This window comes from Erithacus rubecula (genome assembly GCF_903797595.1).
Source record: "Erithacus rubecula genome assembly, chromosome: 20".
In the NCBI taxonomy this organism is placed as follows: domain Eukaryota; kingdom Metazoa; phylum Chordata; class Aves; order Passeriformes; family Muscicapidae; genus Erithacus; species Erithacus rubecula.
Genome location: NC_136672.1, coordinates 857,041 through 872,626, shown reverse-complemented (window position 1 = coordinate 872,626; position 15,586 = coordinate 857,041). Strand labels below are relative to the sequence as shown.

Sequence of the window (15,586 nt, the reverse complement as noted above, 5' to 3'; positions counted from 1 at the left end):
CTCAGCTAAGGAAGGGCTCTAACCCTGCTGGGATATTCTCAGTTTTTGGCTCTATGCATACGCAGCAGGGCTTTAGATCCCTAAGCAGCCCCTTTCCTGTTTGCACAGGGTAAAACCTATCCCTTAAATCAGCCCCACAGAACTCCTGAGATCAACCTTCCCGTGACACAGGGGGCTGAAGAGGTCCCTTTGCTCCCTGGGATTCTCACCCAAGGGCTGCTCCTGATACACAGCCTGGCTGACAATCTCTGCCACAGGACTGGGCTCAGGGATCAATCTTAGGTGACATCTGTCACTCCTAGTAAAAACTTTTCACTTGTGAACTCTCCTGCACTGCTGAGACAAAAGTAAACAGCTTTTACACCTCATGACCTTCACAGCTGGGGTTCAAATACCCCAGGAACCTCCAGGAAGCAGCACAGGACAAGTCAGCCTTTCCTGGGACCCTCTGGCTCCTGCTGGCATCCCCTGGTCAGAGCCATGCAACACGAGGGAAGTGGGAATAGAGGAGTCCCTCGGTGACACAGCTGTAGTTCCACTTGGACCCAACACTGGGTAACCCCCCTGTGCTCACAGATTCAGCAGGAAGATCTCCTGCACCTTTCCTGCACCCCGAGGAGCACCAGCCTCTCAGGATGCTGCACACGTATTTCCAACACATTTGGGCATAGAAGGAAACCACTTGTCCCGGTACAAACAACAGCATTTATGCCTTTGGGGCAATTTATCTACAGGGAAATGATTGCAGCAGAGACATTTAGCACATGCTCCCAAAGAAGAGGACGTACCTGCGGGCTCCTCCGCGCTGCTGGCGGCCGTGGTGGGCGGAGCAGCCGGGATCTCTGCAGGACAGCCGGGGGCACGCGGGAGCAGAGAGGAGACAAAAGGAGGAGCGATTATTGCAAACCCCAAAGAGCCCGGTCCCTGCACACGCTGCAGGTTCCCTTCCCAGCCATGTCTGCCAGCAAGGAGGGTCCCCAGCTACGACCCCTAGCAAGAGCCCCCAAACCAGTACACCAGGTACTGGGGAACCTCGAGGGTGTTGCAAAGGGGGTTTTCAGCAAAAGAAAATTGGCTTTTGGCTGCGTGCTGCACTGTGGCCAGTCCCTGTGGGCTGCTGTCACTGCCTGTCCCTGGGGTGCCCCCTCCAGCTGCTGTCACTCACATTGGAGGCAGTGCTGGCACACCCCTGGTGAGAGGCAGGGTACAGGTACAGCTCTGCTGGGATGCAAGGGGTGCCTCCCACATTTAAAGGAAATACAAACACATCTGGTGCCAATTCCCTGGTCCCTGGCTCTGATTTGGGGCCAGCATTGCAGAGCTGAAACCACATCATGCTCTGGATATTCATTCCCAGGCCTGGCTGTGTTTGTTGAGAGGATGGAGGGAGCTGTTTGGTCCCAGCTTTGCAGGGTGCTCCATGTCCTTCCTGCATTTGGGGCACGGTGCTGGCATGTCAGTGCATTCCTGGGAACCTTGGTGGGGGAACACTCCTCTAGTCCAGTTTGAAAGTGGAAGCATGAGCTGGGAGTTGGCATCTGCCTCTTTCTGCTTCTGTTCTTGGAAAAAAGCACAGCCACCAAGGCAGGGTTTGCTGGGGTGTGTGACAGCAGCTCGTAGGGCAGGTGATTTTTGGGGTCACTCACCTTCCTGCAGTTAAACACTGCCATTAAACACAGTGCAGGGCCAGGCAGCACTGAGAGCCAGCACAGCCATCCCAATGCTGGGGCTGGGGGGTGCTCATGCCTGGCCCACAGGGGTCTTGCTCCTTCCCCAAGGAGTTCTTTTCATGGCTACAGATCTCTGGGAACAGGGAATGATGAGCAGTGGTAAATCAGAGAGTGACTGTGCCCAGCCCCACACCCTGGATGGGCCATGTTGAAATCCTGGGTCTGTCTTTATTTAGTGCCATGAATCCCGAGGGAGCTGATGCAAGGAACAATTTACTCTCTGATTTCCCCTGGCCCTGGGGTATGATTAATGATAAACCTTTGTGCACACTTGCTGCAGAGCAGACTGGAGCCATGGCTGGAGGTCTTGGGGACAGCAAGCATCTGCTTTGGGCTCTTGCTGTCCCATTGCAACACAGGGGAAAATGAATCTTAAGTGACCCCAAACCACCCTGGAATGTATGTTTTCTTCAGCAGGAGAAGGTGGAGAAAGGGTCTCTGCCCTGGAATTTGGCAATGGCCATGTTGAGAGGGGTGAACTGTGTGGGAGCAGACTGTGGGTTCCCAAAAAAGGCTTGATTCTTTCAACCTTCACTTGTCTTATAGGGCCTACTTCCCTTTTTAGCAACAGGGAATCACCCTTAGGGGTGCAGTTCCCCCATCCCATCCCATCCCATCCCATCCCATCCCATCCCATCCCATCCCATCCCATCCCAGGCACCCTAATTTTGGTGCTTTGTTTCATTAGGGCAGGTGGAGATGTCCCACAAGGTGCATGGGCCACAGGAAGATCCACCAGCAGCAAACCCCACAGGCAGCAGAGAGGGGCACAAGACTAAAGCCCAACTTCCCAGGCAGTGAGAGCTCACAGGGGCTGAGGGGATCCAGGTGTTTGCAGAGCAGAGGCTGCAATGGAAGCATTTTGGGAGCTGTAGCTGGTGCTTCTGCTGTTGTTTCAAGAGCAGAGGTGACAGCAGCCTTGGGAAGGCAAATTAAAAGGCAAACCCAAGGAAGCTGACAGTAAAAACCACCCATGTCTGAGGGAGGGTTGTGTGAGTGCAAGAGCCCCTTCAGCAATCCAAGTATTCTCAGCTGTGACAGCAACTCCATCACAGGAGCAGCTCCTGTGATCTGAGCCCTGTGCCAGTGCAGCACAGCCTGATTTTGGAGAGAAAAACCTGTTTGTAGTTATCTGCTTTAGCATCCAGTCCTGATCTGACAACCCTAAATAAATGTGTTCTTGAGACACCCCTGTTCCATGAAGCAAAATTGAATTCCCAGCAAACTTGGCTGTGGATGCACTCACAGAACCTGCCCAACAAGGCAGGTGAGCTGCTGGAAGCTGCTGTGGATTTTGGACCAAGTTTGGGCAGAATGGAGGGGAGGGGTCCCCAAGTAGCTGGTGGGGCTCAGCAGCCCCCTGGGCTGGGCAGTGGCTCTGGCAGGTTTTTAAGGGTTAAAACATCTACTGCACAGACACGGAAAGAAGATCCACCTACTTATGCAGGGGGCGATGGGGGAGCGGCTCTGCTGGTAGCCCTTGGCGCAGCGGTTGCAGGTGATGCCGGTGACACCGTCCTTGCAGGGACACTGGCCCGTGGTCTGGTTGCAGGTCTGGCCGGCGGCACCCACGGGGTGACAATCGCACTCTGTGGGGACACACGACAGCAGGGTCAGGGGAGGGCACGGGTGGCATCGCCGGGAGCGGGGCAGCTCCCCCGGCACGGCTCCACCTTCTCTGCCACCGGCTCTGCGCCTCCGGCAAAGCGGGGCTGGCCCTGTCACAGCCCCCTGCGGAGACAGAAGCACAGCCGGGATGATGGATCCTGCAGGCAGCGTGGGCATGGATCCCACGGACACAGCTCCTCACCCCATCAGCTGGGATCGGGGCTTTGCAGGGTTTAAAGGAAGCACCCACTGCCCCCAACCAGCAGCTCCAAACTCCCCGGGCTCTGGGCAGTGATGGCAGGGCTGGTACAGAGGTTCAAACCCAGCAGGGTTCCAGCAGCCTTCGGCACGCCGAGCTCAGGCAGCAAGCAATTGCTTGCAGAGAGCTTGGGAATTCATTCCACGTGCTCTCCAAGAAAAATCAACCTAGTCCTTTCAGAGTTCTCACTCGAGCCCTTCCCCGCTGAGCAGCATCCCTGGCAGCTGGCACCGCGGGCACAGGAAGGAAATGCCCTTGTGGGATGCAGGAGGGCTGGAGGACCTGCTGTTCCCGGCCAGATGGATGCAGCCTTGACAGCAGAGCTGGGCAGATGTGAAGGGTTTGGCAGGGGATGTAAATACCACACTTGAAAACATTCACCATCTCATTTCCCACAGTGGGACTTTAGCGGTGCAGCTGTTGGGGAAAAAAAATATCAAAAAAGGCAAAAAGAAGAAAAGAAAAAAGCAAAAAAGCATCAGGGTTTGTTATCATTGCTGCTCCAAAAGGATTACAGCCTCGCACATTTGTTAACAGCCCTGATTTCTAAGAGCTGCAAGCGCCGTGCCAGACTGTGGGCTGCCCCTGCTGAGCGGTGGCAGGGACAGGCAGGCAGGCAGGAAAGCTTTCCTTTTCTTCTGCAGCATCTCCAGGAAAGAGGCAGCCAAATCCCTTCCTTGGAGCACTGATCCCGCTCTCCTCCTGCCCCTCAGGGGAGCTGCCTGCAGAAACAGGGGCTGGGAGAAACCTGTCCCACTGCCTGGGCCCTGGAGGGGGCTGTGCTAGGGGCCAGGGCAAGTGTCCACATGGGCACCAGGGGCTTCAAACCCCCAAGTCCCTCCAAAATGGGCACATCACTCCCAAGAGGGCTTTTCCTAGACCCTGTAATGCTGCTTGGTTTGTTCTGCACCTCCCTGGCACTCAAAGACCCTAAATCTGTCTCATCTAGGGACAGCAGACCACATCCCACATTGGTTTTGGGTTTCCAAGTTTTGGTGTTTGGTTTTGGTGCCACCCTAGCATCATCCTGCTCCCTGCACCAGCAGCTCTCAGCAGGGCTTGGATAGTGCTTGGAGCACCCCAGCTCTGGGATGTCCAACTTCTCCCTGGGGACACCCCAGAGCTCCAGCAAACTGCCACTGGCCCTAGACCCACCAGTCCTGGGTGGGAAGAGACAGAGCCTTTCCAAAACCTGATGGTTTTTCACATGAGAGGGAAAAAAAAACCCTCAATAAACCAACAAAGCTTTTGCTCCTTTTCTCCTCTTTTCATAACATTTCTGACTTGGGGTTTTTGATTTAAAGTCTCACTCTTCCCCCTGCCCTGAGCTCCCTCTGGGAAATGGCTGCTTGCAAACCTGCCCACAGTGGAAATCTCCTTTTCTAGAGCTAATTCAGATTGGAAAATCTTTAACATGAAATCAGGCTGGTGATGAGCAGAGGGATACTTGGGTGGGAAAACTTTCACACTGCAGCCCCGAGGGATGGCTCAGGTAATGCTGGGAGAGAGGAAATAAAAACGGATTAAGTGAAAGTCTGAAGGAGGAATAGGAGAGAAAAGAGTTAGAGAAGAGCAGAGAGGCAGGAGCTAATACAAAAATAAGTAAATCAAAGAAGAGTTACCCAAGAAGAGGCAAAGGGCAGGAGGATGGGCACGGCCTCGTGTTTCAGGGGTCCCCTCCGGGGCTGCTTCAGGCATTGCTGCAGAGCCCATCCTGTGAGGAATCCCCCCTATGGGAGTACATCGCCCTCCTTCAGTGGGACTGCTCGGACCAGAGAGGGAAAAGAGGGGGAAAAAAGCCTTGGTGATGAGTAAGATTCTTAGACTCAGGCTCTGAGGCTCTGGGACTCCGCGGCCCGCGGGCAGGATTGCACCGGGATGAGATCGTGGCCGATCTCCCCTGCTCGCTCTCCACACTGCGGGGAAAATCCTCTCTGGGCGCAGGGACGGGCTCAGTGCCACCCGTCCCCAGCGTCCCCTGGGGCCCCGAGCCCTCCTGCCTTGTCCGTCTTCCCAAAACTCTGGGAATCAGCAGCTCCCAGGCGGAGGCAGGAGGTGCTCTCGCCATGTCTGCAGATGTAGATTTGCTGTCCCTGTCCTCGAGAAACTGAACCAGCGCCAGCAATTAGGAGCAATTAAAGGTAATTTACAGTTCCCCGGCCAGTGCAAACACTTGCAGCCAGCAATTACAGGCTCTTCTCCTTCCCCAGCCGTGGAGAGCCGCGCTGCTGGTGCTTGATGCTGATTTTTCCAACCCAGTGCAAATTCCTTTGGGCTGTAACCCCACACTGAGGGAAGTCTGCCCCAAGGTGCCAGCGGGAGGGTGATTGGTGCAAACATCCCTTTGGCATCGCCGCTGCCTTTCCCATGGGCACCTTGGGGCTCGCAGAACACGTTTGCATTCCTCAACTTCCCCAGCTTTCATCCCTGAACTTCCCTGGGTGCAAGGATGTGTGGATTTTTTTCATCACCCACCGAGGTGCAGAAATTCAGCGCTACCCTGCACTGGGCAGAGCCCTCGAGGCACCAGACCTGAGGGCACCTCTGTGAGCAGGACAGGGATATCTAGGATATCCCGGGAGATGATAAGGAGGATAATATATGGATTTTCCTCATGCCTTGCTTGAAAGATCACCCCAGAGAGAGTACAGTGAGATGGGAGAGAAGCGAACGAGGATGATGCTGGAGTGAGAAAAAGACGTGTCTGCACTCTGTCAGCCCACAGAGGATCCAGGGAAGGGAAATAACTCTCAGGATCTCGTTTTTTCAGTAAACCTTTAAGAAAAATTTATGCTAAGTGTCTGTGGCAGAGATGACCAGAAATTCCTAGTGAAAAATTGAGTTATTTTTGGTTGAAAACATGGCTACGGAGGAGAAAACAAGGGGCAGGAATCTGAGGGGAGGCTTTAATGGGCAATGAGGGCAGCATGAGGATGTCTCTGCTCCCAGAAGCTGATTTTCCCTATTAAATAACCATGGCCTGGAAAGCAGGGAGTTGAGAGCACTCCCAGGTGAGCACCCTGAGCTTGGCTGCTCCAGATGTGAGGAGACCATGTCGCTCTTTGCGAGACAGACCCAAAGTGGCCGAGTGGATGAGGGGAGAGCAGCCAAAATCCGGAGTGCAGAAGGAGGCATAATTGGAAGGAGGGAACAGGATGGCTCATCCACGCTGAAGGGTCCCAATTAACTGCATCCACTCCAGGAAAAGATCTGGGAGTCAATGAAACATCTGGCTGATTGCAGCGAAGCTCAGAAGAACCTCAAGATGGGAGGCTGTGCTTGTGAAAGGGGGAGAGAGAAACTCTGAATTCATACCAGGGCACTATAGAAATCAATAGCTCGTCCTCAGCTGGGAGCTGGAGTGAAAGGCACGGAGAGCACCCACGGAAAAGATTGGGAACGCCTTGCCAAGAGACGGTGGAGGGCTGCCAAGCAATGCACAGCGCCGGGAAGGTCAGACAGGTGCTCCTCTTCACTGGTCCTTAAAGCCCAGCAACAAAGGGACATTGAGGGCGTTGAAAAGGCAACCTTTTCAATGATAAAAGGAAACGCTGCTTTGCACCGCACGTAATTAACTCGTAGAACTCCTGCTACGAGACACCATGGCAAGGGCCCAACAGGATTAGATAGGGCTCTGAATGAGAACATCTGTAGTTACATTAGCTGGGATTAATATATATACGGATATAAGCACTGCCAGGCAGCTCCTCACCGCCTGCAGCCAGGAGATTTCCCCCGGGGCCAGGCTCTACAGAACTGGCTGCCGTGGGCTTTTATAGCTCTGTCTGGAGCTTCCAAATCAGCCCCTATTTGCTGTACAAACCTGCTGAGGCAGAGCATTGCCCACCCCAGCCCAGCCAGTGACACGTTTCTGTGCTTCAGCTCAGGTATGGGGCTAAAAAAACACCTGGAAACATCTTGGGGCCATGCTTGGAATAAAAAACACCCACGGTTTTTCAGTTCAGGTGGTTGAACTTGCTGAGATGGTTCTGCCCCACTGAAGATTGACAAATAGCACAACAAAAATGCAAATATTTTCACACCCCTAGTCTTCGGGCCGGAGGTATTCCCAGCCACTAATCCTGCCCCACACACGTGTGGTGAAAGGTAAACAGAGGGATAAATCTCCAGGCTCAGCTCTCCTCAAGTGTGACCTTTATGGGGAAGGTGGCTGAAAAGATCTGCATTTTTGGAGAATTAGCATCTTCCTGTTTTCGGGGAAGCTGCTTCCTTGGGAGGTTTTCAGAGTGGTGAAAAATGCTTTTGCCTGGACAAGAAAAAAAAGGCTGGGTTTGCCAGGGTGTCCAGATTTCCTCTTGTAGCCCTGGATGTGCCAGGATCACAAACCCCACAGGGTTTGATCCAGCCTCTGGACTGAGCAGAAATCCAACAATGCATTAAACTGAAAAAAAAAAAAAAACCCCAAAAAAACTTTAATTAGTAATAATCATTGATGAAGGCTTCTGAATCCAGAAATCACATTCAGTTTTAAGCACAAATTCAATCCCAGGTAGCCTATGTGCCTTAGGTGCAGATTTATATTTATGCAGGCTTTAAAATGCTTTTCCAGAATCATGGCCAGAAATTGCTTCCCTTTGGTTGCTTCCCTTCATCCCTCCAAAGATTTCAACAAGAGTAAAAAAAATGTGGCTACAGAAAATTTCTGCTGGAAAAAAAATGCAACAAACCCAGTTTTGTTGTCAAAATGTCAAAACAAATTCAATTTAAATTCTCCTGTTGCCTCAATCACATCCTGATGCAGCAAACATGTCTCACTTAACCTTGTGGTTTAGTGTTTAGAGGGGTGGTTCTGGCATCGTTACTTAAGTGAGGTTTTTTTGTTGTTCTAGAGTTGTTTTTTTTCCTGCTCTACTGTCTTTAGGAGCTCAGGTACATGAAATCCTGCTCTCTCTGAACACATCTTGCCAGGGAACTCAAGGAGTGAGAATTCCTGGAGTGTCCCTCGTAGCTGAAAGCCATTCCAGAGGTAACCTTGAAGCGGTCCCAAGGAGGTCAGGATGTTTTCACAGCTTTTCTTTGGCTCCTGTCCTTGAGAAATCAATTCAAAACAAGCAGGGCTCCTTCCTTTGGAAACCTATCCCAGTTATTTGTCCATGGATTAGGGAAGTCTGAGCTGAACCTGTGCACCTGAGCACTGAGGAGAAGTTTGTTCTGGCTCTGGGGACATCCCGTGGGGATGGGTGAGCCCACAGGCACTGCTAGAGCATCTCCAGCACGGGCAGCACCTCCTGCAAATCCCAGGGACTTCTGGGGAAGAGAAGCTGGAATTTAGGGTGCACGCACCCAGTCTAGCCCCAGCTGGTTTGCAAAGCAGTAGCAGGGGTGGAAATGTCCCTGTGCTAACTCTGAATGCCATTAATGACTCCCAATATGAACCATTAGCTGCTCTGCCGTGAGCTCGTCAGCCTATCTGCAACACTGGGAGCCGCTTTAGCCCTCCAAAGGATCATGTTCGTGCTCAATGTCCCTCAGCACATTCTCCTGGAGATTTAAAGGTTTCCTGCCAACAGAACATGAATTCCTCCTTTTATTGGGCAGAGCCAAACAATCTCTGGGTGTCTCCTGCTGTCCCTCCTCCCGTGCTGCTTCTCAAGGCTCTCCCGTTTCCCCTCCTGGACGGGCACTCAGGGGAGCCAAGGGCTTTGGTGCTCTGCAGTTTGGGCCAAATTTCACAGATTAGACTTTGGCTTTGTCTTCTTCATAACAACGAACAGACAGGGCCACAAAGCCTCCACTGAGCTGGAGTCACTGCTAATCCAGAGGGGCCTTGGAACCCCAGCAGTAAATCCACTTTTTGGGCAGGGGCACTGTGAGCAGGCATCAGTGACACACACAATGGGACAATTATGGCAGCATTTCCCCAAATGCTGGAAAATTCCCTTGTTCCAAAATTTTTAAAACTTCCCCTGTCCGCTGAGAGCTCCGCTTCCCACGTGATCCCAGCAGGGCTGGAGAAGATGCTAGGGATGCTGAGATGAAGCACTGGGGTTTCCTTTACCCCACTTTGCTGGGAAGGCTTGGGTTTTATCATGGAGGATGTAATGCCTTTGATTTTTCCATCAAAAATATCAGACCTGCAGGGGCAGCTCTGGCCAGGCGAAGAGCAGCAGCTCAGTGGTCTCAAAGATCTAAAGCAAACCCAGCTTCCCCTGCTCTCATGGGAGGTGCTGCATGAGGAAGAGTGGGTTGGGAATGCTGTTATGGAAGAAAAAAAAAAAAAAGAGAGAGGCAAAGTTTTTCTCTTCCTGATGGGTTTTTAGCCTGGCTCTGGAGGAAACGAGGTTCCTACAAGTGCATTCTCCCACTAATAATAAAAATCAAATCTGGCAGCAGAGCAGAAGGCTCAGGGATAATGAGGTTGCCACAAGCCTTGGGAAAGGAGGCAGTGGGGAAGGTGAGGGAGGAGCTGGAAGAGCTCTGCAGGAAAGGATCCTTTTGGTGTGCACAGCCCTCACAGGACACCAAAGCATCCACAACGGGGGGAGTCCCCAGCATCCCAAGAGCAGAGAGAAATCCCAGGGAGAGCTCCTGTGACACAAATCCCAGCCCTTCATCTGTGATGCTCTGAGAAGCATCTGTTTAACTGGAAAAGAAATCCTTTCCTACCAGAAAAAAACAAACCAGCCCTTTTCATTTTACTACACTGAAAACCAGAGTGTGGGGATGAGCAGGACTGAGCTTGGTTTTAATTCTCAGGATCTGAGGGCCTGAAGCACTTTCCACTCCTGAGAACTGGTCTGAAGCAGGAAATTATCTCAATTATTGGAAAACATTCATGGGGAAGGCAAATTATTCCTTTTCTTTGCTCTGTCTCATGGATATGCAAAGGTCTGGCTGTGCAAGTGAATTTAACAACTTTTGTCCTTAGTCTGAGACCAGCGATGGAGAGCTGGGGTTTAGTCTGGTTTTATTTTCTTAATAGGACGCAAATTCCCCTCTATTGTGTCACCACTTCTGACAAACCACATCCCAACCTGCCCTCCGGGATTGCTCCTGGATGTTTCTCTGCTGGAAACCCAAACCCCAGTTTGGAAGGTGGCCGGCCCCCAGTTTATCCAGTAAACCCCTCCTGGGCACCAGCATTGCCAGGATGTGATTTTTCAGGAATGCAGAGCCAGCTCTTGTCAGGGAATCAATGCTGTCCACTTTTCCTATTCAGCTGGATCATGCACGTGTCTGCCATGGATTCAGGACTCAGCTGTGAGCCATGTCTCTCCTCTGAAGATGCTGAGCTGGTTTCCAGGTGGCAATGGAGATTCCAGGTCCTTCTGAGGGTCTCTGGAGCAGCCTCCTCCATCCTCCTCACAGCTCCCTGGATTCAGCAGTGTCTTGCCCTGAATTCCACAGCTCAGCAAACTCTGCCCACTCTGCCTCAAAGAGAAGAAGCTGCCTAATTTAATGTGTCTGATCATCCATCATTAAAATGTGTATTTTAATGGATTTTTAAAAAGCTGGCATGAGCTGGGAGATGCCTTGTGTTGAGCTTATTCTTAATTGAAGAAAAAAATCACTGCTTTTGCATGGTTTCCTTTTACAAACTCAGAACAGCATAAGAGTTTCAGTAATTCTCATGTCCCTTCTTTGGGATCCTTCCAGCCCAGGTGGGTGAATGGTGCAGCTCTGCCCCAGGTCCTGATGGAGGAGGTGACATTCAGTGGCACTCGAGCCTCTCGTGCTGCCCAAGGACATTCCCACAGCGACCTGTGAGCATGCACAGCTTAAAGCTGCATTTCTAGAAACCTTCTCTGATGGTCTGTGTGTTTCTGGGGGTTGTGGTGACAAGTTTTAGATGCAGAAGCCATAAATCAGCTCTCAGGGCTTGCAATAATATCAATATGAGGAATTATGGGGCCGTGGGGAAGGGGCAACTCAGACATTGCCACTGACAAATGCAGGATGGAAATGCAACTAGAAAATCGTTCTTGTGGCAGTGGAAGAGAAGCTCCAGAGTCCTGGGATGAAATTAAAGTCTGTACTTGGTAGATCAATGCCTAGGAAGTTTGGCATTTCTCCAGGGATGTCATTTCTCAGAGGTGACCAAGCCCTGACACAAGAGCCCAACCCAAGCCTTGCCAGTACCAGGAGCTGGCTCCTCTCTCACCTCAGCAGCTCCAGCTGGAATCCAAAGTGGAGCAAAAGGAGGAAAGGAAGGGGGGGAAGTTTGACCATTAAGGACAACAACCTGGGGTGAATTCCTGGGAAGTACTGCCTTGAAGTTTGCCTTAAAACCAGGAGAGAGTGGCATCAAAATGAGGCAGCTCTGGAAAGGGGAGCATCTCCCTCCTCAGCCCCTCCTGAGGTGACCCTATGGGCAGAGCTGTGCTGGTCCCAGCAGAGACCTGCAAGTGAGGAAAGGCTGGGTACAGAGCTCTGAAGAAGCCACCACTGCTGGCCCTGCTGGTCCTGCTGGCCCTGGAGCCCTGGTGCAGGGATCCAGCCAGGCCATCCCAATGTCTTTGGGACATTTGGGACATGCTTCAGTTGTGAGCTTGTCTGCCCCACCCAAGTGTGACTCGGGGACCGTGGGGACAGGGGACATCTCCAAGGTTGGAGGGATGCTGACCACAACTGGAACTATGAACAGACTGGTGTCCCTACCCTACATGGGGGCACCAGCAGTGGGACACCTCTGGTGGCAGTGGCACCATTCTCAGACCCTGCTGTTTGCCGTGGGTGTTCCCCTCAGCACCCCCTGTACCCCAACTTCCCAGCAGCAGGAACAGAGAGGTTCCATCTCCCCTGGCCCAGCCTCCAGGGAATGAGCTCTCAGCTCTAAGCTGGTCACGCAGCTCCCTCTATAGTCACTCAGAGATGGGGACTGGTGCCACTGTCACTGTCACCAGGGCTCTGCTCAGCTCTCCCAGCAGCACCCAGAACCAAAGGGGTTTGGGTTCTCTCCCACTCAATTCCTGCAACCGTGTGGGGAAAAACCCTTTATCTGCACCCATGAAATCAAGGACAGGAGGCTGAGCTCAAGGAGACAGATCTCACCTCCCTCTGCTCCAGCCCAAACTGCCTCCAAAATGCAAATGTCAAATCTTGACCCTTGGCAGGCGCAGGCCAGGACAAGCAGGGAGGCTGGGAGTGTTTTTTGGGCTTTGCACAAGGTGTGAAATCCTCCAGCACAGCTGGAAAACTCCCCAGGCAGCAGCAGCACCAGGGCACAGACAATCCCATTTCCTCCCACAACAGTGAGCCCTGATGAATGTGACCTCTCCAGGTGCCACATCCTGCCCCTGCACGAGAGGTTTGCACTGGCTGCCCCAGCCCAAGTGCATTCAGAGCACGTCTCATTTGTCATCTTTTCATCAAAAAGTGAGCAAAGCCTCTCCCTGAAGTGCAGAGCTATTTTATAGCCAGGCTATAAAACCCTGCAGACTCTCTATTCCAATGGAATTACATTAGTGCCAATAATCTGGCAAATATCAGGAGGGAATTTAATCAAAAGAACCAACATCAGGGCCCTGATTTACAGCGGCCCGTGACAGAGCAGGGTGGACGAGGGTTTGCAGGACCCAGATGTGGAATTTCACTTGCAACATCATTTGGAGCAGAGGGAAGGCAGAAGGAACTGGAAGCAGGGTTTCAGTGTGCTGGGAACTCTTGGTGATTTCTCAAAACCAGGGAGTAAGGAGGAACAATTCGTCCTTGTCTGAGTCTGAAAAAAATGAACCTGAGCTCTGCTGCTTCTCAGGACGGTCCCCACACCAGGGGTGTGTCCAGGAGCAGGGGTGTGATGTGTGCCAGGACAAAGGGTATCCTGGCCCCACCCGCTGGAATGAGCCCACCCATCCCCCTGGAGGAGGAGCAGCGGCACCATCGGGCTCCTCCAGCTCAGGAGCCGTGGCTGGGGCAGCGATCAGCTGCAGGCTGACCTCGGAATGCCAGGGGAGCCCTGGCTTGGTGTCCCTGGGCTTGCCTGACCACCCACCCAGAGAGTCACATCCTCCATGCCCAGCTCCATGCCCAGCTGCAGCCTGGCAGGCTCTGGCACACACCCAGCATTGCCACTCCATGCAATAGCCCTGCTCCATCTGTCATCAATTCCTTTGCCTGTGGTTTGCAGTCTCTGTGTCACGGCTTGCCTGGTGTGCCTCTGTCCCAGGCCATCTCTGGCCACTGACAACTTCCAGGCTTTTATAATTTTTGCAAAGAAAACCACTGGAAGCAAACACAGAGCAAAGCACAGCTGGATCACTGTTAGCCATGAGGGAAAGCCATCCTTAGACCCCAGCTCCTTAAGCCTTCACCTGCACTGCTGATCTGAACTCAGGCTCATTAGAAAACTTTTTATTTATCAGTTATTAAAGGTCTGGCTGTTGGAAACACAAGCAGCCCTGAACTGGGCAGCGGGTGTTGCTCAGCTCTGCTTTGTGCTCACCTTTTGCTGCCTGAACCTCACCCATGCCCTGCAGCATGTGCAGAAGTTTGTGGAATTCTTTTTCTCCAAGTTAAAAAGAAGGAGACATTGTGCAAGCATTGCTGCCATGTCATGTTTTTGCATAATTACCCAAACCAACCATTTCAAACAATGCAAGTCCAGCCTCTTTAGTTTGCTGATGCTTGATGCATTGTGATTGAGGCCCCTCTTGCATGGGATGGAGTGGGAGATGAGGAATTCAAGGCTCAGGAGAGGCAGTGTAGCTGCATGTGTCTGTTAGGCTGAATAAATGGTGTTGAGTTAATGAAAAAATTTATCTGGCAGCTTTTTCATGGAGCTTTTGCTGTGAGATCACCCGAGGTCTTGCTGGGGTGGGTGAGAGCCATGAGCTCCTCAGCAGCTCCCAAGGCACCAGGGCTCTTTGACATGCTTTTATTTAAATTTATTATGTGTGGGACATGATCAGAGGTATGTGATGGTTTAAAGAACCAGGTTTTATAGAGAAAATATTGTTCTACTGGGTGCAGGCAGTAATGAAGGAGGTAGCAGGAGCTCAGGATGGTTAATTCCTTAATTTTAACCACATTCAGTTGAGATGAGGCTCTGGGAGTGTTGGTTTGGTGAGATGGAAAATGAAATGTTGCTATCAATGGAGAGGTGGCTGGAGCTGTTAAATGGATGGCTTTAAACCTGCCCATTTTCAACAATTATTTCAGCACAAGCCCTGGGTCAGGAAAAAAAAAAACAAAACAGAGGGAACACAAACCCTGCTGTGTGATCAACAAAGCTGGAGGAAAGGAGTTTTCAAAGGGACGCTGGTGCTGTGGGGAACTTCATTTCACTGCTGCTGTAGGGACAGGGGGTTTGCCCCCACAAAAATCCCTTGAGGCCTGGGCAGATTATGGGCTGTGAGGCAGGAACTGCCTGTGCCCAGCATGGTTACCCTTTGTGTCTGCAGGCTCGATGGGCACGGGTTTGGCACAGACCACGGGGGCTGGAGGAGCACTGACATTTGGCCATCCCCCCTTCAAGTGCAGGAGAGGTTTGAGCAGGCAGAGCAGGAGAACAGAGTGATTGCAAAGAAGATTCCACAGACAGAATGATCATGCAAGTGGGGAATTCAGCCTGAGAAGTGCCTAGAGGCCAGTGATGGTATCTGGGTGCTGGCTTGGGGAAACTGAGGCACAGAATGGCTCTGAGGTTTCCCATCTGCAGGTGCCACCCAGCCAGGTTTTTGGGCAGGACTTGGTGCTGTCAGTGACAGTGAAGGGCCAAGGGACAGCAAGGAGGGACAGACAGGAGATGGGAACTGCTGCCCGGCCAGGAAGGAGACTTGGGAAAAGCAGAAATGAGGACCTGGGAAATATAAAAGAAATCTCATAGGAATCCTTTTTACAAGGATCAAAAAGGGGGAGTAGGACTATCTGAAAAAGGAATTTCTTTCCTACTATGGCAAAAAATGTCTGTTTTCAGTAAGGAAAACGAAAGAAAACCAAAAAATTGAAAATGCGGCAGACCCAAAACTTCCTAGCCAAAAATATCGATCTGAAGCCAAAAGGCTTTCAATTTCTTACTGAAACGAATCTT

At 51.8% G+C, this 15,586-nt stretch overlaps 1 protein-coding gene across 1 annotated transcript in view; it reads right to left on the bottom strand.

Moving 5' to 3' along the window:
* Nucleotides 1-15,586, bottom strand: part of NTN1 (netrin 1) — an 86,907-nt gene that overhangs the window by 20,804 nt on the left and 50,517 nt on the right. The window contains exons 3-4 of the mRNA XM_079323157.1: nucleotides 3,170-3,319; nucleotides 789-842 (exon numbers count right to left, since the gene is read on the bottom strand). Of these exons, the coding sequence (XP_079179283.1) occupies nucleotides 789-842; nucleotides 3,170-3,319 (204 nt within the window). The remainder of the gene's footprint in view (nucleotides 1-788; nucleotides 843-3,169; nucleotides 3,320-15,586) is intronic.